This window comes from Mastomys coucha, unplaced genomic scaffold (genome assembly GCF_008632895.1).
Source record: "Mastomys coucha isolate ucsf_1 unplaced genomic scaffold, UCSF_Mcou_1 pScaffold15, whole genome shotgun sequence".
Lineage (NCBI taxonomy): Eukaryota > Metazoa > Chordata > Mammalia > Rodentia > Muridae > Mastomys > Mastomys coucha.
This window is the reverse complement of record NW_022196897.1, coordinates 117,080,264-117,103,904: the sequence shown is the minus strand read 5'-3', so window position 1 is coordinate 117,103,904 and position 23,641 is coordinate 117,080,264. Positions and strand designations below refer to the sequence as shown.

The 23,641-nt window shown below is 46.9% G+C and overlaps 1 protein-coding gene across 6 annotated transcripts in view; it reads right to left on the bottom strand.

The window, feature by feature from the left end:
* Window positions 1–15,251: 15,251 nt before the first annotated feature.
* Window positions 15,252–23,641, bottom strand: part of Smox (spermine oxidase) — a 36,471-nt gene continuing 28,081 nt past the window's right edge. For 3 of the 6 annotated variants that reach the window (XM_031371958.1, XM_031371956.1, XM_031371957.1), the window contains exons 4-8: window positions 20,456–20,629; window positions 19,552–20,311; window positions 18,470–18,630; window positions 16,123–16,212; window positions 15,252–15,701 (exon numbers count right to left, since the gene is read on the bottom strand). In XM_031371958.1, the coding sequence (XP_031227818.1) occupies window positions 15,564–15,701; window positions 16,123–16,212; window positions 18,470–18,630; window positions 19,552–20,311; window positions 20,456–20,629 (1,323 nt within the window). In that variant the 3' untranslated portion in view covers window positions 15,252–15,563. Of the gene's footprint in view, window positions 15,702–16,122; window positions 16,213–16,538; window positions 18,026–18,469; window positions 18,631–19,551; window positions 20,312–20,455; window positions 20,630–23,641 lie in introns of those variants that run through there. The other 3 variants (XM_031371959.1, XM_031371960.1, XM_031371961.1) reach the window with 3 other exon arrangements.

Genomic DNA, 23,641 nt, shown 5'->3' with positions numbered 1-23,641 from the left:
TGTAGATCAGGCTGTCCGCAGACCCACAAAGACCCACCTGCCTCTGCCTCCCAGGGGCTGGGACTAACGTCATACACCACCACACCTGGCTGAGGCTCATCAGAGTCAAACCTCTCAAAAACCTACTCACAACTCAGGTGTAGTGGTCCTTGCCTGTAATCCCAGAACTCAGGAGGCAGGGGGATCATGAGGACCAGGGCAGCCTGAACCACGTAATGAGACTCTGCCTTAAAGAAGTCTGTCTCCCCGCTGAAGGTGAAGTTCGAGAGGAGAGCACTTGCCTAGCATGTGCCAGGCTCTGGGTGTGAGCCCTGTCACTGGGAGGGTGGTGGGAACTGGCAAAGCCCAGTCAATAGGGAGAAAATGAACAAGTCTACAGCACAAAGGCAACAAAACCGAACTCAAGAGAGAATCTACGTGAAATAGGTACAAAAATCCCACAGAAAAACCTGTTATCAGCTAATTTTAAAAACAAATTTAAAATATTTTTAAAACACCTATTTAAAAAAATACCAAAGTCACAAAAAGAAAAGAATATCACAACCAACTTTAAATACTAGATATTATAACCCAATATGAGAATGTTGGGCTGGACAGATGGCTCGGCACTTAGGAGAACTTGCTTAGTACTTGTGATTCCAGCAACCACATCCAGAGGTTCACAAGTACCTGCAACTCCTGCTCCAAAGGACACAGGCTCTCTCCTGGACTCTAGAGGCACATACACACACACACACACACACACACACACACACACACACACACACGAAAGCATAAATTTATACACACAAAGTAAAAATATCTGAAATTTGGTTTTCATCCAAAAAAGTACAGATTCTCTTAAATGAAGTTATCCCACTTGGACTGACAATGTCCACTCACCCAACAAAACCCATAGACCATCTACCAAAACCCGCAGCACCAAATCCTCACCCGAGCCTAAAAAGCCCCCGTGTGAGTTGTTGGCCAGAGGACTGGAGAGATTGCCAAAACAACACAGGCTAGTGCTGTTGCCCATGTTCCTTTCAGAGGCTGCTGGGTAAGTCCCTGTGGATGGAGACACCACATACTTCAGACACAGAACTTGGACGATCCAAGCTGGATCTGACTCTAGAGCCTCCTCCCAGAGGGCTAGCTCCCCTAGTACTGGAAGGCGCTGTTCAAGGTGCCAAGAGAAGGAAACAACCAATAGTCTTAGCCATGAGGCTTGTGAAACGCATCAATGACCAGCATGGCGTGATAACTGCATTCTAGAAATACATCCTCAAACCCACCAGTAAGTGTAGCTCTCATCCCTCATCAAATCCTTGCGACAGACAGAGATCATTACAGAAAAATACAACTGGGCATCATGCAAGAGCTCAGCGGATCACAGGAGCCTACATGTGCAGCAAAACCCCTCCACCTAAGGTTTTAAGAGCCAGAGGACCAGGAAGTGGCTGTGAGAATGGGTCTCTCACACATTACTGGGAAGCTTCAGCCACAATGCTTCAACAGTATGGCTGCCTAAGCAAGAGTCAAGCACGCACAGTACCAACAGAGGTGCTAATGTGGTAGGGAGATGTCTTACTGGGCCCCACCTCTTTGTAGACAAAGAACTACAGGCAACCAAGGAGGGCTGAAAACTAGAGAAACGATCTTCCTGAACGATGAGCCCCTGAACGGTGATCCAAAACCTGAAACCATATGCACACAAGCAACACTGAGCAGGCTGAGTGGGTGCATGTTTATGTTCTTACACACACACACACACACACACACACACACACACACAAACAATGAAAAAGAAGCCATGAATTAGAGAGAGAAAGGAAAGTAGTTCTATGAGAGGAGTTTGGAGGAAGGAAAGGGAAGGGGAGAAATTAAGCAATTATATTCCAATTTTTAAAAATAAAAATGTTAAAAGGAAAATAAATGGTAAAACGCTTTGGAAGGGCTTTTTGAAATGGAGTCCAAAAAAACCATCAGTGTGGAAGACCTATTTAGGACTTAGGTGCTGGCTATGAACTCTAGTCATCTTTGCTGCTGGACCACAGGCTCGACATTGTGTCCAGCGGCTCAAGATGCTCATCAAAAGGTTATCGCGCTCTTGTGATGGGCCTTTCCCTTCTGTTTAATCTTCTATCTTCTATCCTTTCCTTCCATATCTTGCTTCATCCACATTGGTTTTGTCCCTTCCCAACACTCAGGATCTCACCAACAATTTCCATTTCTCCTCCCGCACCCCCCCCCACCATGTTCTGCTGAACTCCTGCCTTCCAAATTGCAAGTCCTACTCTCCTAGTCATTTTCACTTTGAAAAGAAAGTACACAATATTAACAGAATATTAACACTTAACAAAATTTAAACAGTATTCAAATATATTCAAAATAAACCCCACAATACTCTAGGCATTGCCACTTTTACAAGTAAACTCTGTAAGTCTTCAGGAAATAGATAGTCAACATTTTATATGTATTTTCCCAACATTTAAAGAAAGGACAAAATGATATTTTTTTAAAGTCTACTTGTAACTATAAGAGACAAAAAAAGTTTCTGAACAAACCTTTGCAAACAAAATTTTGCAGCATTAAAATGTATCACAGCCATTACAATAGAACACAGTATTATTAGGACACACTCTGGCTTACTTGTAACTGCATTTTAAGGCAAAAACCTCATCACCTGCTGCCCCCACAGGCTTGGCCACCCATCCCAATAGCCAACACAAGAGATGAATAGTAGTTAACAAGGTGCATGTGATCATGTAACTTTAATCCACCCGTGCTGGCCAGAACAGAGAGGAGGGTCAGGTGACCCAAGTTCCTCTTTAGGTGCAGATATGAGCCTTAAGTTTAGATAAAGTAAGAGCAAGGGAAGAAAGTGCTGGGAGAAATCCTTAGGGTGTGGTCAGCTGATCATTGTCTTTGTTCTGGCTGTCAAGGGCCCCAAAGAAGTCCTTATTGCTTGAAGTTCCAAGTGAAAGTGATTGCAAGAGCTCCAGGGTGCAGCCTGCTATCAGGGATAAGAGCCCTTCTCTGGAGGGTTGTCTGTCTCATGAGGGTCTGCTGTTCCTAGAATCCAAGGTGACTTTGGGTTTAGGACACCCAGAGACTTTATGTGCCTTTGGGGGAATAACGAACAGGTAATGTGAAGAGCCGGCAGAGACGTCCCAGTTGCCTCCATGAGGGAACTGAGTTAGGTTAAGTTGCTTGATAAACACTCCTGCAATGGTCATCATGCTAGCAAGCAGGTGACTCAAAATAAAGGTAACTGGGGCAAAACAAAGGTCTTCGTGCTGTTTTTAGGCCCTTATAGACCAACTGAGAAACTGGGACAGCAAATGGGTCAGCAGGTGCTTGTCTCTCAACTCTGGGTTTGATCCCCAGAAGTCACATAAGGATGGAAAGAAAGCATTAACTACATAAAGTTGGTCTCTGATCTCCACACACGCACCAGGGCACATATGGATGTGCACATACACTGCTCTAGACATAGCACACCTTCCAGTGAGGAATCACTCCCCTTAGGGAGGAAGGAAGCTTTTTACATAAGCAACCTAGTCGACAGGTGCGAACACCAAAGTAAGAGTCGACCCCACCCCCACCCAGCTCATTTGTTCCACTTATAGCTAAGTAGGGACTCCAGAGAGAAGCTTTTTAACCTTGGACATGACTTACAAGACCAAACCACTGGAGGATACCCTGATTCCAGGGGAGCTGTAACAAAGCTGAGTAGTTCCAACAAGACCCTCCAGACCTCAGGGCTCTGTGCTGCTAGCCCATTTAACAGTTATTGGGGAACTATTGATTAGAAAGGGGCAACAAGTGCATCAGCCCAAGACCAACTATAGAATTGCCCTGCACTCTGAAGGCTACACTTTCTTTCTTTCTTTCTTTCTTTCTTTCTTTATTTCTTTCTTTTTTAATTCTGTTACTGTGCGAGTCCTGAAGCATATACAGAAAAATCCATCTCCTCCCCTCCACCCCACCTAAATGTACCCAGTCAGAGAACTGACCAGCCAAGTACAGAACTATCCTTTTTTTTTAAAGATTTATTTTATTTATTTTATGTGTATGAGTACACTGTAGCTGTACAGATGGCCATGAGTCATCATGTATGTGGCTGCTGGGAATTGAACTCACGACCTCTGCTGGCCCTGCTTGTCCGGCCCCGACGCACCAGAAGAGGGTGTCAGATCTCACTATGGGTGGTTGTGAGCCACCATGCGGTTGCTGGGGTCCGAACTCAGGACCTTTGGAAGAACAGTCAGTGCTCTTACCCACTGAGCCATCTCGCCAGCCCCAGGCTACACTTTCAAAGAAAAACAGAGAGGGGTGATCAAGGAGAATAAGGGGGAGTGAGAACAACCAAGTCACATGCACTAGGAGAATGTCACAATGAAACTCGTTATTTTGTACAATTAATAAATGCTGACTGTGTGCAAAAACTTCTGAAAAGAAGCTGTGTGTACAGAGATCGATTGGCTGATTAGAATTTCAGTACTGTAGAGAGACTGGAATATTATAAATCCAAAAGGTTGGTTATTTTTGGGCTAGTTCTAGCTCTCTGGAATAGCCATTCTTTACCCACTTCTGTGTGTAAACTAACATCCTGTTACTGATTTGGGAAGCCCTGCTAATTAAGGTCGAAGACCAAATTAAGGCCATGACCAAAGAGCTTCTCTGTGCTTAGCATAAAATGGAAGACTCCCTTTACCAACATGGCTTCCCCTTCTCTGACCTTGTTTGGGGAGCCTGAACCCCCACACCCTTTACCTGAGGAAGGTCCAGTAGTCCTCGGCAGACCAATGTGAGTTCAACTTCCTCTTTTCCTGAGGATAAGAAGCTGCCCAGCAAGTACCTAGAATTCTTGGAATGCTTTTCCATACAAATGAAGCATTCACAGAACTTTAAACTCTAGCCAATGATTTTCATTTACCCTGACAACCCCTTCCCACTCTCCAAGGTCCATATATACCTTCCCTAGTTCACCCTGAATAAAAGTGTATGCATACAAGCCCACACTGAATAAAAGCATGCATACACGCTAATATCATCAAAGAGAGCCGTTTGATTGAAGGTCATCAGAGAAGATCTTCATCTAAAAAAGCTGTAACACTAAGATCACCAGAGAAGGCCTTCTCTCTCCCCCACACCCTGACATTCACTCCCAGCTGTACCAGGATCCCCATAGAACCCCACCTGTTTCAGACTCTGCTTCATCCTTCTAGCCTGGTATATAGCAGCCTCTAGACACCGTTCGAGGGAGGAAGTGAAGACTAAGGAACCACGGCTGGATCCCAAAATGCATACCACTGACTAATAAAATCCTTTTAGAAACTATTAACTTAGCAGACCACTAGCTTCCTCCAACCTGAAAGTTAAGAATGTCATCAGATAGCATCTTGGGACTATAGAAAGGCCTCCCCATTTTGCTGTAACTGCCTCTCTGATGTACTCACCAGTGTATTTTAATTTTGCCTTAATTTATTACTTTCTTTGTTCTGTAAAACTATAAAAACTTCCTGAAACTGCTCCCACTTTGGAACATGGAATTTGGGACAACCCAGCCATGTCACTCAAAATGACTCTAGAACAAACTATCTCTTGTTCCCTATGAGGCGAATGCTTGTCGTTTGTGTCTGCATGATTGATAAAAGAATCTTTAAAAAGCACTGCTTCTTAAGCTGTGCATAATGGCTCATGGCTTCAGTTCTGGCACTGAGGAGGCAGAGGCAGGCCTCCGAGTCTGAGGATAGCCTGATCTACATAGTGAGTTCCAGGTTTTGACGAGAGAGAGAGAGAGAGAGAGAGAGAGAGAGAGAGAGAGAGAGAGAGAGAGAGAGAGAGAGAGAGAGAGAGAGAGAGACAGACAGACAGACAGACAGACAGACAGACAGACAGAGACAGACAAGACAGACAGACAGACACAGAGAGAGGAAAGGAGTGGGAGGGGAAGGAGAAGAGAAGAGAAGAGGAGAAGAGAGGAGAGGAGAGGAGAGGAGAGGAGAGAAGAGAAGAGAAGAGAAGAGAAGAGAAGAGAAGAGAAGAGAAGAGAAGAGAAGAGAAGAGAAGAGAAGAGAAGAGAAGAGTCTAAGATTCAGGTTGGAGGAGGAACCTAAGACTTCACGTTTCTAGCAAGAGCCAGGAGACGCCAAAGCTGTGCTTCTGAGGACCCAGATGGAGGCAGAAATAGAAGAGGAAAATACAAAATGTCATAAGTAACCCTCATAAAATACAGGCAAGAATCAGAGGAGAGAGAAGGAAGAGAGGGATGGAGAGGAGAGGAGCCGACAAGTTTTTTTTTCTACAAAAAGGACACAGAAGTCATAAATTCAGAAGCCTGGAGCCACTATACCTTGAATTTCTAAAGCTAAGCCTACTCATACCAGGTCACCCATCAGTTCTTCACCTAGATACACACTCAATAGAAATATATTTCTATTCATGAGTATATTTATATACTAAAATGTCCACAGCCACTCTAGTCTAACAGCCAATACTTGAAATAGATCTAATGTCTCATGCATCACCAGAATGCATACACAAATCATAGCCGTCACAAAACAGACTGTGATCTGCAGTCAGGACAAATAATCGCTGCACAGGACCAGCTGGATGAAACACATTATAAGCTAAAGTTAATGGTGTCACCTTGACAAGATCTAGGATCGCCTGGAAGATGGGCCTCTGAGCATGTCTGTGGAGCCCAACTTGCGTACAGTATTGATGTGGGAGGACCCATCTTAATTGTGGGTGGGTCTGGCGGGCATGCATTTATCCATCACTCACTTCAAGGTTATGCTTCCTTGGCCTCCCCTCTGTCTCGGACTATACCCCTGAATAAATCCCTATTCCCCTAAACTTTTGTCTGTGTAGCTTACTACAGAAACAGGAAAGGAACTAGGAATGGAAGTTGCTACAAGGAATTGGGGGTAGGGGGTCACTGTAGACAAAGCCTGACTGCGGGTTCTTTAGCCTTTGCTACTGTGTTATGGCAGGACTGTGGAAGAGTTTGGCATTTTGGATTCGAAAAGCCATTGAATGCTGAAGGTAGGGCTTAATGGCCCCTCTGGTGGGAGCTCAGAAAGCAAGGATGCTGGAAAGTAAGGTGGGAAATGGAGGCCTGACTTGAGGTGATAGGGAGTCTACTGGGAGCTGAGATAGGGGCTATGGACTACCCCCAATTTTCCTGCAACCTGTAAGAGATCATGGGTCTAAACTTTTCCTCAGAACCCCCACCATGCTGTCTATAGCATTAATTACTCTTTTAATACCCCCCCCCCAAAAATTTTGGCTCATGTCCCAAGCCTTCCAATTAGGAGCCGCAGATGCAAGTCATGGAAGTTAGGACTTGCAGTTCACCACGGGAGATTTTGGGTTGCTTTTAGTGTGATTGTTTTTGCCCTGATTCTTCCCCTTGAAATATGAATGTTTACTCGGTACCATTATATGTTGGGAATAAGCTGTTTTGTGTTTTACAAGGGCTGACAGTTAAGAAACTTTGGACCTTACAGCAACAAAGCTGTTAATGACTATGAGGACTTTAAAGTTGGACTCCAGTCCTACCATATTATAAGAATGTTATGAGCTCATTGAGGCAGCTAACCCTGAAGGTAGACGGTTAGAGCTTAAAGGTGATGTTTTGAGCCCAGCATGGTGACAAACACTCAGCACGCAGAGGCAGGCAGATCTCTGAGTTCCAGACCAGCCTGGTCTACAAAGCGAGTTCTAGACAGCCAGGGCTATCCAGAGGAACTCTGTCTTGAAAAGCTGAAAGAAAACAAAAAAGAAGAAAAAGGAAAAAAGTGATGTTTTGATGTCCAGCTAAGGAGTAGAGTTATAACAGTATCAAGTGTCACCTTGATAACATCTACAGTCACCTGGGATGTGGGACATTTGCTGGGCAAATGGGGGACTGTCTTTTTTATATTAATTGATGTTGGGAGACTCATCTTAATTGTAGGTGGGACCAACACTTTTCCCCTTACATTTGCTTTTGTCAGGGTATTTTATTGCAGCAACAGGAAAAGAAATTAAGACATTGTGTTTACATGAAATACAGAAATGAGAAAATCTGGGGTCACGGAGATGCTCAGTGCTTAGGAGCACTAGCTGCTCTCAGAGAAGACCCAGGTTCACTTCCTAGTACCCGCATGCACTCATGGCCAGCCATCTGTAACCCCCCCTCCCCTTCCCTGGCCATTGTGAGCACCAATCACACACACAGTGCACAGACATACATGCAGGCAAAAGACCAATACATATACAATGAAACTAAAAATATTTTTCAATACTTTTTTAAGGAAATGAGCAAGGTTTAAACTAAGATGTCAAGTGTCTTGAGGGTAGCAGCTCTTTGGTCTGATTAGGATCTAAAAATGTCCCCCAAAGTTATGATATGAGAGATCACACAGTCCCTCCCTCCATGGCCCACTCTGTCCCCTCTCTCCCTTCCCTCTCTCTCCCTCTCTGTCACTCCTCTTCTTTTTCTCTCCCTTCAAACACGTCCTGCCATGGTGTCTCACCACAGGCCTAAAGCAGTGCATCTGCAGGGCCCTGAACTGCAACACCCTAGACTGGCAGTCAAAATGAACCTTTCCACTTTATGAGCCAATTGTCTCAGATATTTTGTCACAGTAGCAGAAAGCTGCTGAATACATTAACCTTACAGAAGTGTTCATAGCAGTCAGCAGGTTGTTGAGGGCAATGGCTCATAGTTTCAGCTATTCCTCCAGGTGGTTTTAGGTAACAAGTAAAGTCATGTTTGGCAAGTCAATGTCTAATAATTGGTCTTTTCTGCATTATTCTACTTCAAAACCACTACAAACTGCATACGCAGTACACAGATCATGCGTGTTGTGCTTTAAAATTTTGAACTTCATTGTGTAACATCAAGAAACAAAAGTGGGTTTTGTGTCTCTCCCAGCCATTAACCTTACCAATTATTAGATATTATCTAATGGCTTACTTAAAGCACTGCTTGTACTGCCTATTTGCCAAGCATGACTTCACTTGTTACCTGGAACAGAGTGACCTGGAGGAAAAGCTGAGGCAATGAGCCGTGGCCCCAAACACTTCTGTAAAATCTTGCTTGCTTGCCAGCCTGCCTTGTGTTTAGAATATAAAATGAGAGTGCAAACTGAGCCTGGCATCAAAGCCTTTCAGGATCTTTCCTGGCTTCGGTCCACCAGTGACAACTCATCTCTTCCACTCACTGGTGTCAGAGTGTTTATTCCAGAAAGATTCCCACAACAGCTCAAATGAGAACGTCCCGTATGCTCAGATGTCTGAACTAAGTCCCCAGGTAGTGGTGCTGTTTGTGGAAGTCAGGATGCTGCACCCTACTGGAGGATGTACGTCACTGCAGGCAGCTGTGAGAGGTTCCAGTTCCCTCTCCCCTTCCTGCTTGTGGTTGAAGATGTGCAGCTCCCTGCTCCAGCAGCTTGCCTGCTGCTGCCATTCCTCCTCACTGAAGTGGTGATGCGTTCATCCCTTTGGACCCATAAGCCAAAATAAACCCTCCTATAAGTTGTCATTGGTCGTGGTGTTTTATCACAGCAAGAGAAAATAACTAATAGACAACTACATTCCAGTAAATACGTTTACTTTTTATATAAGTTATGTATGAAACCTCATTTTGTCCCCATGATGTAGCCATATCTAACGGGCCACAATAAGTATATGGAGTGTGGTTCCTCACAGCTGTGTTACTTCCATCAACACAGAGCCGCACCGTGTACGAGGCTCTGACATCAGCTTAAGGAGTAAACTGAAGTCACACTTCTGGCTTACCGATTTAGTAATGTATTTCCTAAAGCATAACTAAAGTTTCTCAGCTCAGAGTCTGGCATAATAAGTGAAATATTTAAACATCTATTTGATGAACAACAACAACAAAAAAATATGAATGATTCAATAAATGAACAACAACAACAAAAAGCCTTCATGCTGGGGACCAACAGTACCTCCTTTCACTATTAAGGAAAAGCTAACGGTGATGTAGGAAGAGATACAATGTTATTATTCATTGTTCAGTGTTTATTAAACAGGGTCCTGTGATGGCTTGAATTCATTCTCTGGAATTCAGAAAAAAAAAAAAAATTGAGAGCAATGCAGCAGGTGCTGTGTTCTCATATGGCCAGAAGGTGGTGCCAGAGGTCATGGTTTGGTCCATGGCTTGTCCTTTCTTCCAGGCCTGCCTTGTGAGATGGGGAACCCATTTGGCCCTTGTGTGTCTTTGCAATTGGAAAATCCCCACCACCAACTGCTGGTGTGAGCACGGTGGGATTGAGAAAGTACTAGTGCAGACAACAGCATGTGAAACTTCCCTGTGGAGAGGAACACAGGGCAATGACAGAAGCAGACAGGCAGCTGGAAAGTCCGGACAAAGGTCCCTGCCTTAGAAAGGGTGGGGGTCACCAAAGCAGGGTAGGGGTCAACCTTGTGTCCTGAGGGAATTGCCACAGGAGGCTGGAGAGCTTTCTGTGTGGGTGAGGAAGTGACCTAGTCAGCTTTTATGTGTCGGAGGCAGAAGGAACTATTGCCTGGAGACAGCAAAGAAAAATTGTGGGAGTTGTGGGAAGGAAAGGAATGTCAGGAGCCTAAGGAGAGACCCAAGAGGGCTGCCCCCCACCGGCACTAAGGGTTCATCTCCAGGTTCACATCAGTTTGGCACGGTGTCTTCCTTCCCTTACCATTCTGTAAACCTTTACTGTTAACCTGCCTTTGCACTGGGCACTATGTTGGATGCACCAGATACTCAACAGTGACCATGGAACTTGCAGGCTCGTGAGATGGATGGACAGGCAACTGCATAAACACCAAATAACAAAGGGGAGGGAAGAAAGACTGTGAGGGGAGGGGGCACAGAGTGGGGTGAGTGGGGTAACTGTGGAAAGGGACAGTATGCCCAGAGCAGCCAGGTCTGAGGGAAGAGAGGGAGGAAGCAGGGGGATCTTAGAACTTCGCACAGGATGACTGAGAGCAGCACCTTGCTTCCACAGTGTGAGGGCTGCCGTTGGAAACCAGGGAGGCTGGACTGGCCCTTGGCAAACAGACTGAAAGAGGAGGTTACAGACGAACACCACCTAGGAGGCTGCCTCAGCCACTCAAGGCTGATACAGTGGGTAATGTGGGTACAGTGGGCTATCTCAAAGGATTAGATTCAGGATGCAAAAGAGGAGTCAACAAGACTCTCCTATGGGAGGGAACTCAGATGACAGGGAGTGGAGAGTGACCTGGGTGTTCATTCTCCTGAAGCCAAAGGATGGCGGTGCCATGTTCTCAGATGAAGGAGACTGCGGCTGGACAGGACTGGGAGGGGTGGGAGGGAAAGTGTTTTGCTTTGTCTGTGGAAAGATGGCGTAGGCAGCACTAGACTCTGTGTAGTTTGCCTCCTCTGCTTTCTTCTGGTCAGTGGGAACAATGCTTCTCCTCCAGAAGAGCCTACTGGTATGGTTTGGCTCATGACAGACTGGTTTCTTAGGAGAACAAGGAACAGTAGAGAGACCAAGTGAAATGACATGCAAAGCCAAGATCCCAATGCCAGAGGCATTTACAGGTTGTCAGGACACTCTTGAGAGGAACAACCCAAACTCGAAAGAAAGGACAGTAGCCTGCCCAATCAGTTAGACAAGACACTGAAGTCACTTACAAAGAAGGCGACATGGTGACACAGCCTTGGGCTGGGGTGTACAGATGGCTATATGATCCCACGTGGCCCCACATTTTGAGGTAGGGGTAATGGTAGACACAAGACACAAAGAAGTAGAGGGTGAGATGGAGTGAACCCCAAATTCAACAGGCCCAAATCACATGTGCACTGAATCTGTAAAATAAAATGCCTAATAGTTCATTCACCTTCCATAAGAGCAGGTTTGGCGTGTTCTTTATCACCAGCAACACTAGAATAAAGGGGCACGATAATGTCCCTTTATCCACTAGCTCTGCTTTAGGGGGATGAAAAAGGGCAGTGGCCAACCCTTTTGCTTAGTATTAAATATACAGCATGAGGTTAGTTGCCATGGTTACCCTTAGCAGGACACATCCTGCCTGCTGCCCTACACAAATGAGAGACGGACAGGCTGACCCAGAGAAAACCCAGCCTCCTGCCACTCTGCCATCAAGCTGAGAAGACTTTCAATTAGGCAGGCAGTTGTTTAAAAACCGGCCAGCTGCCTGCTTATACTACACCTAGGAGCTTCTCTTCTTCCCACCCCAACTAGCCCAAGCAAACGGCACAGTCACTGCCAGTTTAGACCTAGACTGTCCTCTAAAGGCCACCACGTAAAGACCTGGTCTGCGGCACTGTGGAGACATGAGGGAACCTTTAAGAGGCAGGGCCTTGTGGGAGGGATCTAGATCACTGCAGGCTTCCACAAAACAACAGCTGAAAACATAACCTGGATCCCCCAGGGCCTATGACACAAGGCACCGTGCGACTAAGTGTACAGACACCAGGATATAACAGACTGCGGGAAATAACTCTTCTCTGCAGTGAACTTCCATGCAATGGAAATGACATGGCAGTAGTGGGGTGATGGGGGAGTTGATGCACACAAGACAGGGCCCAGGTGCCACACCTGCTTTCAGAAACTCGTTCAACATGTGGGAAGCATCCCACGTTCCCATTAGAGGTAGTGTCTCCTTCTAAAGGGCTTTTCTCTTGCTTGCCCATCCACCTCCCATCTGCTTTGGGGACTGTGAGCCATGCACACAGGATACAGCCTTTTGATGGGAGGCAACATCCTGGAGGGCTGAGCATTTCAGCATTCTCTCCAGAGCCACCCCCTGCCCTGTCTTCATCCACATCTCCCAAGGGTCCCTTGGCTTCTTCAATTGTTCCCTCCTCTCATGAGAAAGCATATCCCCTAAGCTGTGTGGCCCAGAGCAGTCCCACCTAAGTCCTTTTAAGAACTTTGGTTTCCTCTGAGGAACCCCTCACTTCTCTCACACAGCTGCTCACAGATACAAGACCAAATACAATAACCACCTATTACCTGAGCTCAAGGTCAGTCCTCATCACCAAGACACCACTGGGCTATGTGACAGTTTGAACAAGAAATGTCATCTATAGTCTCAAGCATTTAGTCCCCTGTTGGTGAGCTATTTGGGGAAGCTTAGACAGTGTGGCCTTGCTGAGGGAAGTTCGTCACTGGGGTCAAACCTTGAGGTTTATTTTATGTGTATGGGTGTTTTATGTACCATGTGCCTGCAGTGCCTGCAGAGGCCAGAGGAGGGTGGTAGATTCCCCAAGAACTAGAGCTGTCACAGATGGTCGTAAGCCACCATATAGGTGCAGAAAATTGAACTGAGGTCCTCTGAAAGAGAAGACAGTGCTCTTAGCCACTGTGCCATCTCTCTAGCCCCCCAACCCGGGCCTTGAAGTTCCAAAGCTACATGCAGGTCCCAGTTCACTCTGCTTCCAGCTTGCAGTTTAAGATGTGAGACTTAGCACAGTATTTTAGCACAGTGGTGGAAAAGCAACTGATACAGAGTATAAAAGTCCTTCCTCACTTCATCTGCTCTCAAGATGTTGTCAGCTCTCTCTGAGCTGGACAACATGACCATGTTTGGGAGGGCCAAGAGAGAAACCTTCAAATACTGCTTGTTTAAACTGAGGCACACATAAAGTACAGAAATGCAATGCACAACCTGATGCATTCTTACCCACATATACATGTAACAGCTCCCGGGAACTAGCTCCCCTCTCACTGCTAATTCTGAAGCTTTGCGGGTTCTTGAACTTTTAATGAAAACAAAGCATCCAGTCCAGAGCCTTGGGCCTGTATTCTTTCACTCTGTACTGTTGAGACTAGTCTGTGTTGCAAACAGTCATTTGTTTTATTTTACTACTGTGTAACACTCTATATATTCACTCACATGCATTAATTAGTCTATCCTTTCTTCTGTTGGGGTACTCCTAGGCTATTTCCAGTTTCTAGCAATTGTGCACTCATAGTTTCAGCGAGTGTCTGTATTTTTCTTTCTCTTGCGTAGGAGCCAGGAGTGAAACGCTGGCAGGCGTGTGACCAGCATTGGGAGGACCTGCTATGTAGACTTTGGGTATGGCTGTGCCTATGCCCCCCACCTAGAGCGATGGCTTCAGATTATTTTGGTGTCCCAGCCTCATCTTCCCAAGTACAACACAATAGATGTTGTGGACTGTGGCAAAGGGCAGACTCCACTGCCTACCTGTGAGACAAGCACACTAACTTGAAAGCTTTACTTACCTGGAGAGAGAGAAATCACCCTTTCCACCAGGGCTGGCATTCGTTGTACCAGGAAACTATGCACAGACCGCGGGGATGGCTTGGAGGTTAAAAGCACTGGCTGGTTTTCCTAAGGATTCAGGTTTAATTCCCAGCACCTACATGGTAGCTCACAAACATCTGTAACTCCAGTTCTAGGGATCCCTCACCTTCTTCTGGACTGTACAAACTATGGCACATGTACAAACACGGTACACATATGGGCAGAATACCCACATACATAAAAGTTTAATTTAACAAAAGGAAACAATGTATCCATCATTTATGATTGATATCCTGCTAACATATGACGGGTGTTGGTACTGAATGTTCTCCCTCTGTATCCCCAACACACACACCTGACTCCCCCCAATATGTAGTCACCAAATAACCATTTTGAAGCTCCATATCCCCATGGGGTTCTTTACAACTCTGACACCTGGTAATTGCTTCCCTCCTACTTTATATCTTGTGGCTGCTTTTGTCTGTCCTCCTGCAGTTGTTGGAGAAAGCAGGGACAGTGGGAGTGAGTCAGAACCTCCTAACCAATTCACAGAAAGTAAAGGTGGCTTCCCACAAAGGAACCTGGGCTAGAAAGAAGGCAGCTGGTGTGACCAGAGGAGGACCCGCAGTATATATTAAGTTCTATTATAGAAGACATCGACACATATTGTTAAAGACTCACTGCCCTGTGGCCAGCAATAAATTCATCACACAATTGGGGTATCCTCCCATAGAATTCATCTTCATTCCACACAGCCTGCCTGCCTGCCATCTAACCAAGCTCCAAGAAAGGCAAACAGGTAGAACCAGACCCACCCTAAGGAAGTGTGCCCTGGGCAGGGAGAAGTACGCATTCCAGAGGGATCTCACTAAACAGGCGCAAACAGAAGGGGTAAAGGGACGTCTCCCCAACAAACCTAGGCACCTTCCCTTTTATAGGAGCACAGCCATAACTCCTTGCACCAACCCCCAGTCAGAGATGTGAGCAAACAAACATACACAGAGGCTTTGAACTGAGGAGAGAAGCGAAGCAGCGAGGGAAGGGTCACTTCTTTTATTATCCCAAAATGCAAAGTATTGAAGGCACTTGCAATAACATGGAGAGAGGAGGAAAGCAGGAAGCAGAATCCCACCTGGTCATTACCCAGCCTGGAGAAAAAGAAAAGCTATAGGGCCAGGTCTGACGTCAGCCCAGCGTCCACTACAGAAGGTAAAATTCCATTCTACAGACAATTAGGAAATTAAGAGCACAGGGGCGAGGGGCGAGAACCAGCAGTCACGAGTTAGTGGTCCTTCAAGGAACACATTTGGCAGTGAGGACACCTTTCAGGGCCCCTGCTGGAAGAGGTCTCGGTACATCTCGATGAGACGGGCGGCCTCGCGCTGGCCAGAGAGCAGAGCACCGTGGGTGGTGGAGTAGTACTTGCGGTGTGTGGCCTCCCCGGAAAACAGCACCTGCATGGGCTAAGTGGGAGGAAGGGGAAGTGAACGTGGAGAAGCTGCAGAGCAGTGGGCCCCTGTCAGCCCTGGAACCCCTTACCCCTACAAGGCAGACATGAGTGAACAGGACGCAGGTACTGCTGTTTCCATGGGGTGAAGGGTCACCCGCCCACCTGGCCACCTTCCCTTCCCTTCCCTTCCCCAGACACCCATGCCTCAGTTCCTTCTGTCCCAAGGCTGTTAGAAGTCCTGGCTCTACAGTCCCAAAGGATCCATTCACCTCTTAGCAATAGTCTAACCCCTCCTCGGCCTTTACTTTCTCATCAGCCAAAGAGATTTATACCACCTGCTTCTGAGGCCGGCTGCAACGATTGAATGAAACTATACATATAAGCACTTAGAATCTGGAAGAATGTAAACAAAGTTAGGTGGTAATTTAACAAACCTTTATGGAGCCCCTACTAGGGTCCAGGGATTGTTCTGGGCACTTGGATGATAAAAGGTGACCAGGCTGCTGCTTTGTGGAGCTTCCATGCTGGTGGGGAAGCCAGACACGAAACCCAGTTACTAAACGGTGTCGTATGTGATGATGGGTGTTTGGGAGAGGTGCTTGGAAGCCCAGAAAAGAGGTTCAATGTCTGGGAAATCCCACAAGCTTCCCAGAGAACAGGACCTTTGCACTGCTTCTTAAAGGATGCTGGGTGAGTCAACAGGCAAAGGGAATTCAGCCAGAGGGGAAGGTCAGCACCCTGAAGACAGTGAAACTCTGGTCTAGCCAGCAGCACTCAATCTCAAGAAAGCAGGTGTCCCGGTGTATCCAAGGTTGGTTCGGTTTCCTGCATATCACACTGGTGCGTGGGCTTGCTCCAAGAACGCAGTGTTGAATCCACCAAGTCTACACTAAGAACAAGCATCCCTAACCAGCTGCCTGGTAAGCTATACCTACCAATAAAGGGGCTGGGAAAGAGGATGCGCTGGGGCTCAGCACAGGCCGCCCTCCCACACTCACCCTCTACTCTCCTCCTTTTTTAGTCAAGCCTTACTTCTTCTGGTGTTTGTTTGTTTTGAGACAGGGTCTCAAAATACATATCCTGCCTGGCCTGGAACTCATAGAGATCCACCTGCCTCTACCGCTTGAGTGCTGGGATTTAAAACTGTACACCACCACTACCAGCTCAAGTCCTAGTTCTAAACTGGTTCCAAAGTTATTCAAAGTAATGAAAATGACATGGCTCAGCCTCTCTGTCCGCAATGTGTAATCATGTGACTGAATTCTAGCCAATGAGCTCAGGTGTACTGCTGTCTCAGCTCCAGGGAATTTCCTCTCTGGTCCATGTAGTTTTCCCTGCTATTGCCGAAGACATAAGCACCACTGTTCTCACTGCCCTCTTGAAGCACAACTGAACATGGAGGCCGGAGCTAACGAGATGTGCTCCTCCACCACCACCCTCAGATTTTTGTCAATTGTTTATGCTTTGCTTTGCTTTTGTCACAGCCAGGGGAGCTCCTTTGAAGGAAGATGCCCTCTCTAAGCACAGCTAGACAGATACCTTCATTGACAGAAATCTCCTTCATCAATAACTCAAAAAAAATACTTTAAATGTAATTGTTACATTTTAACATTTAATGTACGTTCACAGTTAGTGAACAAAATTTACTATGGGAGCATATTTCTGTTCGTTTTTAACAGTGTGTGCGAGTGCCATCATGTTCATACAGAAATCAGGACAGCTAGCAGGAATCAATAATTCTCTCCTCCTATCTTTTGCATGGGTCCTAGGCATTGAACCCAGGTCGGTTATCAGAGTTGGCAGTGAGCCTCCTTACCCACCAAGCCATTAGGGTTGGTAGCAAGCTCCCTTACCCACCAAGCCACCTTTTTTTGTTTTGTTTTGTTTTGTGTTTTGTTTTTTGTTTTTTGAGACAGAGTTTCTCTGTATAACCCTGGCTGTCCTCAAACTCCGAAATCCGCCTGCCTCTGCCTCCCAAGTGCTGGGATTAAAGGCGTGTGCTACCACTGCCCGGTTCCCACCAAGCCATCTTGTTGGCCTCAGATTTCTTTTCGTCTTAGAGTACAGTTGGCCTAATTTGGGGAAGGGCAGTATTCTCAAGTTTTTCTTTGCCTTAAGACAGTGTCTATGTATCTCAGGCTCACCTTAAACTATGTGACCAAGGATAACTCTGAACTTCTGGTCCTCTCCCCTCTACCTCTCCAGTGCGAGGATCACAGGTGCACACTACTATGCAGGGCTTCTGAGGTGCTGGGCATCGTACCCAGGGCTTCGGGCTTCTGAGGTGCTGGGCATCGTACCCAGGGCTTCAGACATGTCAGGCAAGTCCTTTACCAGCTAAAATTCAACCCCAATCCCTCACATTTATTCTCTAAACACATCAAGGAAATAACCGCATTGCTGTCCCAACAGTCTATCTGTACTGCATAATCCAGTGTGGGAACCATTAGGCACATGTGGCTTTTGAACTTGAAATGTAAGTAGTGCAACCAAGGAACCAAAATTTTAATTCTGTTTAATTAATTCAATCTAGCTGTGGCTGAAGGCTTATTGTCCAGCACAGCAAACAATGATTCGTGCTTCAGAGATTCAAGAAACTATTAATTTTCTACTTTTTTCTTCCAGATGTTAAGTGTTGTCTTGTTTTCTCTTTCACCATGGGAGCCCATCGTTCCTCACCATGGTACTCTTAGTGGACACTACCCCAGCCCTCCTCCCCTGGACCAGACACATGCAAAGTGCCCCCTGCCAGGCCTCTCCTCAGCATTCCCGGCCACTCACCGCTGTCTTGGAGCTCTCTGTGTAGGGCAGGGGCTTGGCCAGCTTCTCCACATCTGCCCCACTTGAGCCCACCTGTGTGTATGAATAGGAACCCCGGAAGTATGGGTTGCTGCCCCAAGCTGAGCGCAGGATTCGCCTAGGTTTTGGTATATTGGGGTTCCCTGTTGGGGAGTCAGAACCAAGAAAAGGGAGCATAAGAAATGGCTCCATAGGGAAGGCACCCCAAAACAGACCATCAGTCCTCTTACCTCCTGGGCTTCAAGACAATCAAACAGCCAGGAGGTAAGCATAAAAGATTGGGAGGAATGAGGGGGCCGGACTCAAGCTGTATTCCCATTCATCACTTCCTAGTGATCCCCAGAAAACAAATATTATATATCTCAAGGCCTTGGTTTTCCTACTTTAAAGTATTACTGGGGGACGGGGGGTGCCTCAGTGGTAGGTTAGCACTCATGGAGCTCTGGGCAGCTGATTCCAAGCAGTATTCAAAGCAATTTCAGATAATCATGCTTCCCTTTCTACTATGGGCTCTCCTGCAACCGTGGGCAGAAATGAATCAAAGATGTTGTGTACGACAGCATATTCTTGTAGTCCCACCACTCAGAAGGCTGAATGAGGCAGGAACATCTTGAGTTCAAAGCAAGTAGGTATAACACAGTGAGTTCCAGGCCAGCCTTGGTTACACATGAAACCCTATCTTAAAAAAAAAAAAAAAAAAAAAATCGGAGTAAAACAATTCTACCTCTGAATAAGACGCTAGGTAACAGGAAATGAGCAGCTATGGTGATGGTGACACTTGAGCCCTTTTTACCATGAAGCCCTTAGTGGAAAGAGCAATCATTTTGAGTCATTCGAACTACGAAATGAGTGTGCCAGCAACTGAGGATGCAGAGGCTAAACATGGTTCTCTGCAGTGGCTCTCCCAGTAGGCACAGCCACCTCAGTGCCACAATCTGGAAAGGGTAAAACCGCTACAGACCTGGAGTTGAGAAAGCAGCCAAGCCCCAGTGAGCAGCATGAACACTGGGCCCCAAGTCAAGCCCTAGTGAGCAGCACGAACACGGGGCTCACACGGGGCTCACCTGTGAACTGCCGAAGCATCTCTGTGCAGATCTCAGCCACAGCCTCGTCATCGCACCTCTCCATGACGAGAGCCTCCTCCCCACAGATCCAGCCACTCAGCACATGGCCATAGCGCTCTGGCGGGTAAAGGACATCGAAGCCACAGATCTTGCGGTACCAGAGCTCAGGTGGGTAGGTGAGGGTACAGCTCTCTGCCTCATCCTCCCACACGAACTGCAGGCTGTTGCACTCAGGGCCCCAAAAGGGCTCCTCGAATTCAAGGAAGATCTTGTCAGTGGTACCGATGCCCAAGCGGTGGATGGCAGCCACCTTCTCCGTGGGCAGGCATGGCCTAAAGAAACTGGTATACTGCCTCTTGAGCACGCCCAGCGAAACGGTCACAATCACGTGGTCCGCTGGGATCACCTCACAATCCTCGCACTCCACGACTACAGGCCACTGCTCATCCTCGTCCCACCTCCCCTGCTGGGGATTCTCTCCACTCTGGCCACCCTCCCCAGTGTCGTCATTGTGATCACCCTCACCACGGGGCTCAATCTCAGGACCTCGGGGGCGAGCCGAGGCCTGGTCCCAGTGGATGCAACGGACGGGTTTCCCCAGCTGGATGACGTGTGGGGGAATGCCCTCAGCCAGCAGCTCCACAACTCGCATGAAGCCCGAGGGGATGATGTGATGGGCGCCGGGGATCTCCGTCCATTCTCCAAAGGCGCTCAGGGACACCTCATCTATGCTGTGGGAGCTGCTCTCACAGCTCTCCACCTGAAGGAAGACCCAGAAAAGCCAGGTGAGGCAGAGCTAGGCCATACAAGGAACAAGAGCTCTGAGCAGCAGGGCACTTTGGACCCAGACTCCCCCAGAATTCATCTTTTTCACTCTAGCATCTATACACCACAGCAAAGATACCTTCAGGTACTGCTGGATCATGGCGAGCTTCAGGCGCTTGGTGGCCTCTGTGTCGTCAGGGTCATCCTTGATGCGATTCCGCACCTTCTCCCGGGTGAACACCCCGACACTGTTCTGACTCTCAGCATTGACTGGTTTACCATGCCGGAAGAACTCCTGGGTCAAGTTATAGACCTGACAAAGAGACCCAAACACTGAGCATTCTTATCACCCTCTACAGAGGACTCAACTAGAAAGCCACCTGTCCCCTTGTGTCCCTGGTGCAGCTGTGGCTTCTGCATGAAGTTGAGCAGGGTACCTTGCTCTTGTCAGCCAACTTCTCACCTCCAAGCCTGTAAGAAAGGTATGATGGACCTATAGCTTTCTTTGGGGGCCCTTCCTAAAACAAACTGCAAACATCTGGGACTTATAGAAACCTCTTTGTGGACTCTACACATGTTTGCAAGCCCCACTCCTATCCCCTGGAGATTTTGATCTGCACACATTCACCTTTTTCCAAGAAGCAAATGCAGAAAGCTCATCTCCTATAGACATCCTCTCTGCACTACTCAGATCCATAGAGAGCCCCTTCATTGGGTCTGGAGTACATGGAAGGAAGAGAGAAGAGAGCAACACAGAAAAAGCATCTCTGGGAGGCCCCAGCAGGCCAAGAAACAGAAACCACTTGGCAGGCACTCTTCAGCCAAAATACCAACCCACTCCTTATCCACAGTGACCATCAGTCCCTTGAAACAGGGTCCTTCTGCCTCCTCTGTCAACCCCTACCCCTCTCACCCTACCCCCAAACACTAAACAAGCCTACACCTAGACAGGCCCTAACATTCACTCAACATGCATTTGTGGGCTCCACACCCATGATGTATTAAGCAAGAGAGAGTCCCAAGCCTTGCCCATACTCAAGTCGATGAGACATTTCTACATTGGTACACTGTGACAGGAAAGAAATCAGGTAGGGTGAGGTCAACCAAGACAACCCTGATTCATTAGGATATAGCAATAGTGGCAAAGACAGGAAGAAGAAAGGGTTACAAGCAGAAGAAACTGCACAAAGATGGGGGGGCAGTCAAGAAACTTGAAATGGGTTGTTTTGGGGAAGAGGCAACAAGCAGAATGCTGTAAGAAATGGCTGGCCTTAGAAAGTTAGGCAGGTGCCGGGGCAGAAAGGCTAGAAACCATGCCAAGGCCCCAAAGCCTGTGAGAATGGGAGGGCAGCATGAGCCCCTCCCACTGCTGTCATTTCTGGGACGAGAGCAGAGAGCTTCTCAGCTGACCGGCTGTGGCTGATCACTTGTGGCCAGGCTGATTAGTGGTTATCTCCCTCCTTAAGGAGTCTCTATTTGGTCAGCAGGCATCCATGGGAAAGATGTCTGCTTTGCACTGTAGCCCCAGGAAAAGCTGTGGGGCCAGAGTGAAGGACGGCTAAAGTACCATACACCATCCCCACTGTTCCACAGGACAGAAGCCTCCACATGAGACCGGCACATGAAGTAAAGATGCCTCTGCAGCATAAATTATAGAGAAGGATATGAGTGAAACTGTTAGCTTGTCCTGCCTACAATCACAAGATGCTGGGTGGTCAGCAGTAGCTGGAACCTCAGCAAATTTCTCCTACAGGATCACTGCCAAGAACTCAAGCTGGGGACTGACTCTCCTTCTCCTCCTTGGTTTTCCCCTAAAAGATAAGCAACATAGTAACCAGTATTTCAGCTCACATCATTGAAGACCATAGGTTCCTATAGAGGAGTAACAAATGTAGCCATCACCAACTAGGACTATCATGTGGGTACAGTCTCCTCCCAGACATGAAAGGAGAGTGTGGGGCACAGGCCTTTGACCACTACACCAATTCTTAAATACTTCTCATTGGGATTACAATCCTTGTAACACTGGGAAGTAAACACAGCCATGTGCATTTTACAGATGAGAAAGTTGGGGGTCCAAGAGGCCCCATAGCTTACGTGTTCACTAGTCTCTATCTCTGCGGGACAGCACTTGCCTAGTGCAGACAAGACCCTGGGCTCAATCAGCACTGAGGGAAAACAAACCAACCAGGGCAGGGGAAATGGCTCAGCAAGTAAAGCACTTCCTGCTCAAGCCTGGACCTGAGTTCAGATCCCCAGCACATATCTGCAAACCATACCTGAGTGGCGAGTTAGGGAGAGCCAGAGGGTTCGCCCAGCAGCAATTCTAGCTGGAACACTGAGCTTCAAATTCACTAAGAGACTTTGTCTCAAAATGTAAGGTGGAACAACGTTGACCTCTGACCTACACACACACACACACACACACACACACACACACACACACACACACTAAAATGTACCCATATGAATGGCCTTTCAGAGCCATCTTTGTAGGAAACATTTACTACAAAGCTAACTTTAGGCATGGTTTCACCTGGCAACTTAGAATGGTCGCCAAAAAGCCACAGAAGGAAATATTGACCGATATTTCTTCCTTCAGACCCTAAGAAGCACTGCAGTTTGATAACTACTCTGTCCATTTTATTTTCCACAGCCCCCTTTCTTGGGTTTCAGAAGTGAAACTGACCAACAGGAAGTAGAACAAGTCACATCCACTGAGGGTCATTCTCAGGAATTATCCACATAGTCAGGCATGGTGGCACACACCTGCAATCCCAGTACTTGGAAGGTGAAAAAAAAAAAAAAAAAAAAAACAAGACTTCAAGGCTAGTCTTGGCCACATAGCAAATTTAAGGCCAGGATTAGCTATATGGGGCCTATCTAAAAATAATAATAATAAATAAAAGAAATAAAAACGTAACTATTCATGCTTAAAGCACTTACAATAGCCAGGAGTCCATGTGTAAGCCAGTAAGGTCTCCTCTGAAGAATGCAGGTTACTATCTGACCCTTGTCTACCCTTTGTATGTGAGTAAAAACATGGAACTGCACTCACATAACTTGTCGGTCCATATACAAAACTGAGTGTGCACATCCTCCATGGCCTAGGGAGCTCCACAAAGCAGGAGACTGACCAGTGTACTATGAGTGCTTAGTGGTCCATTTATGGAACTGGAGTGGGGTCGTTACAACAGTAAGACCTGTTGTGCTTTACCCATTTCTTCAGTGTAATTTACAGCACTACTGAGAGATCCTTTCCAACTCAATTCTTCACAGACTTAGAAAGAGCAATTTGCAGATTCATCTGGAACAACAAAAGACC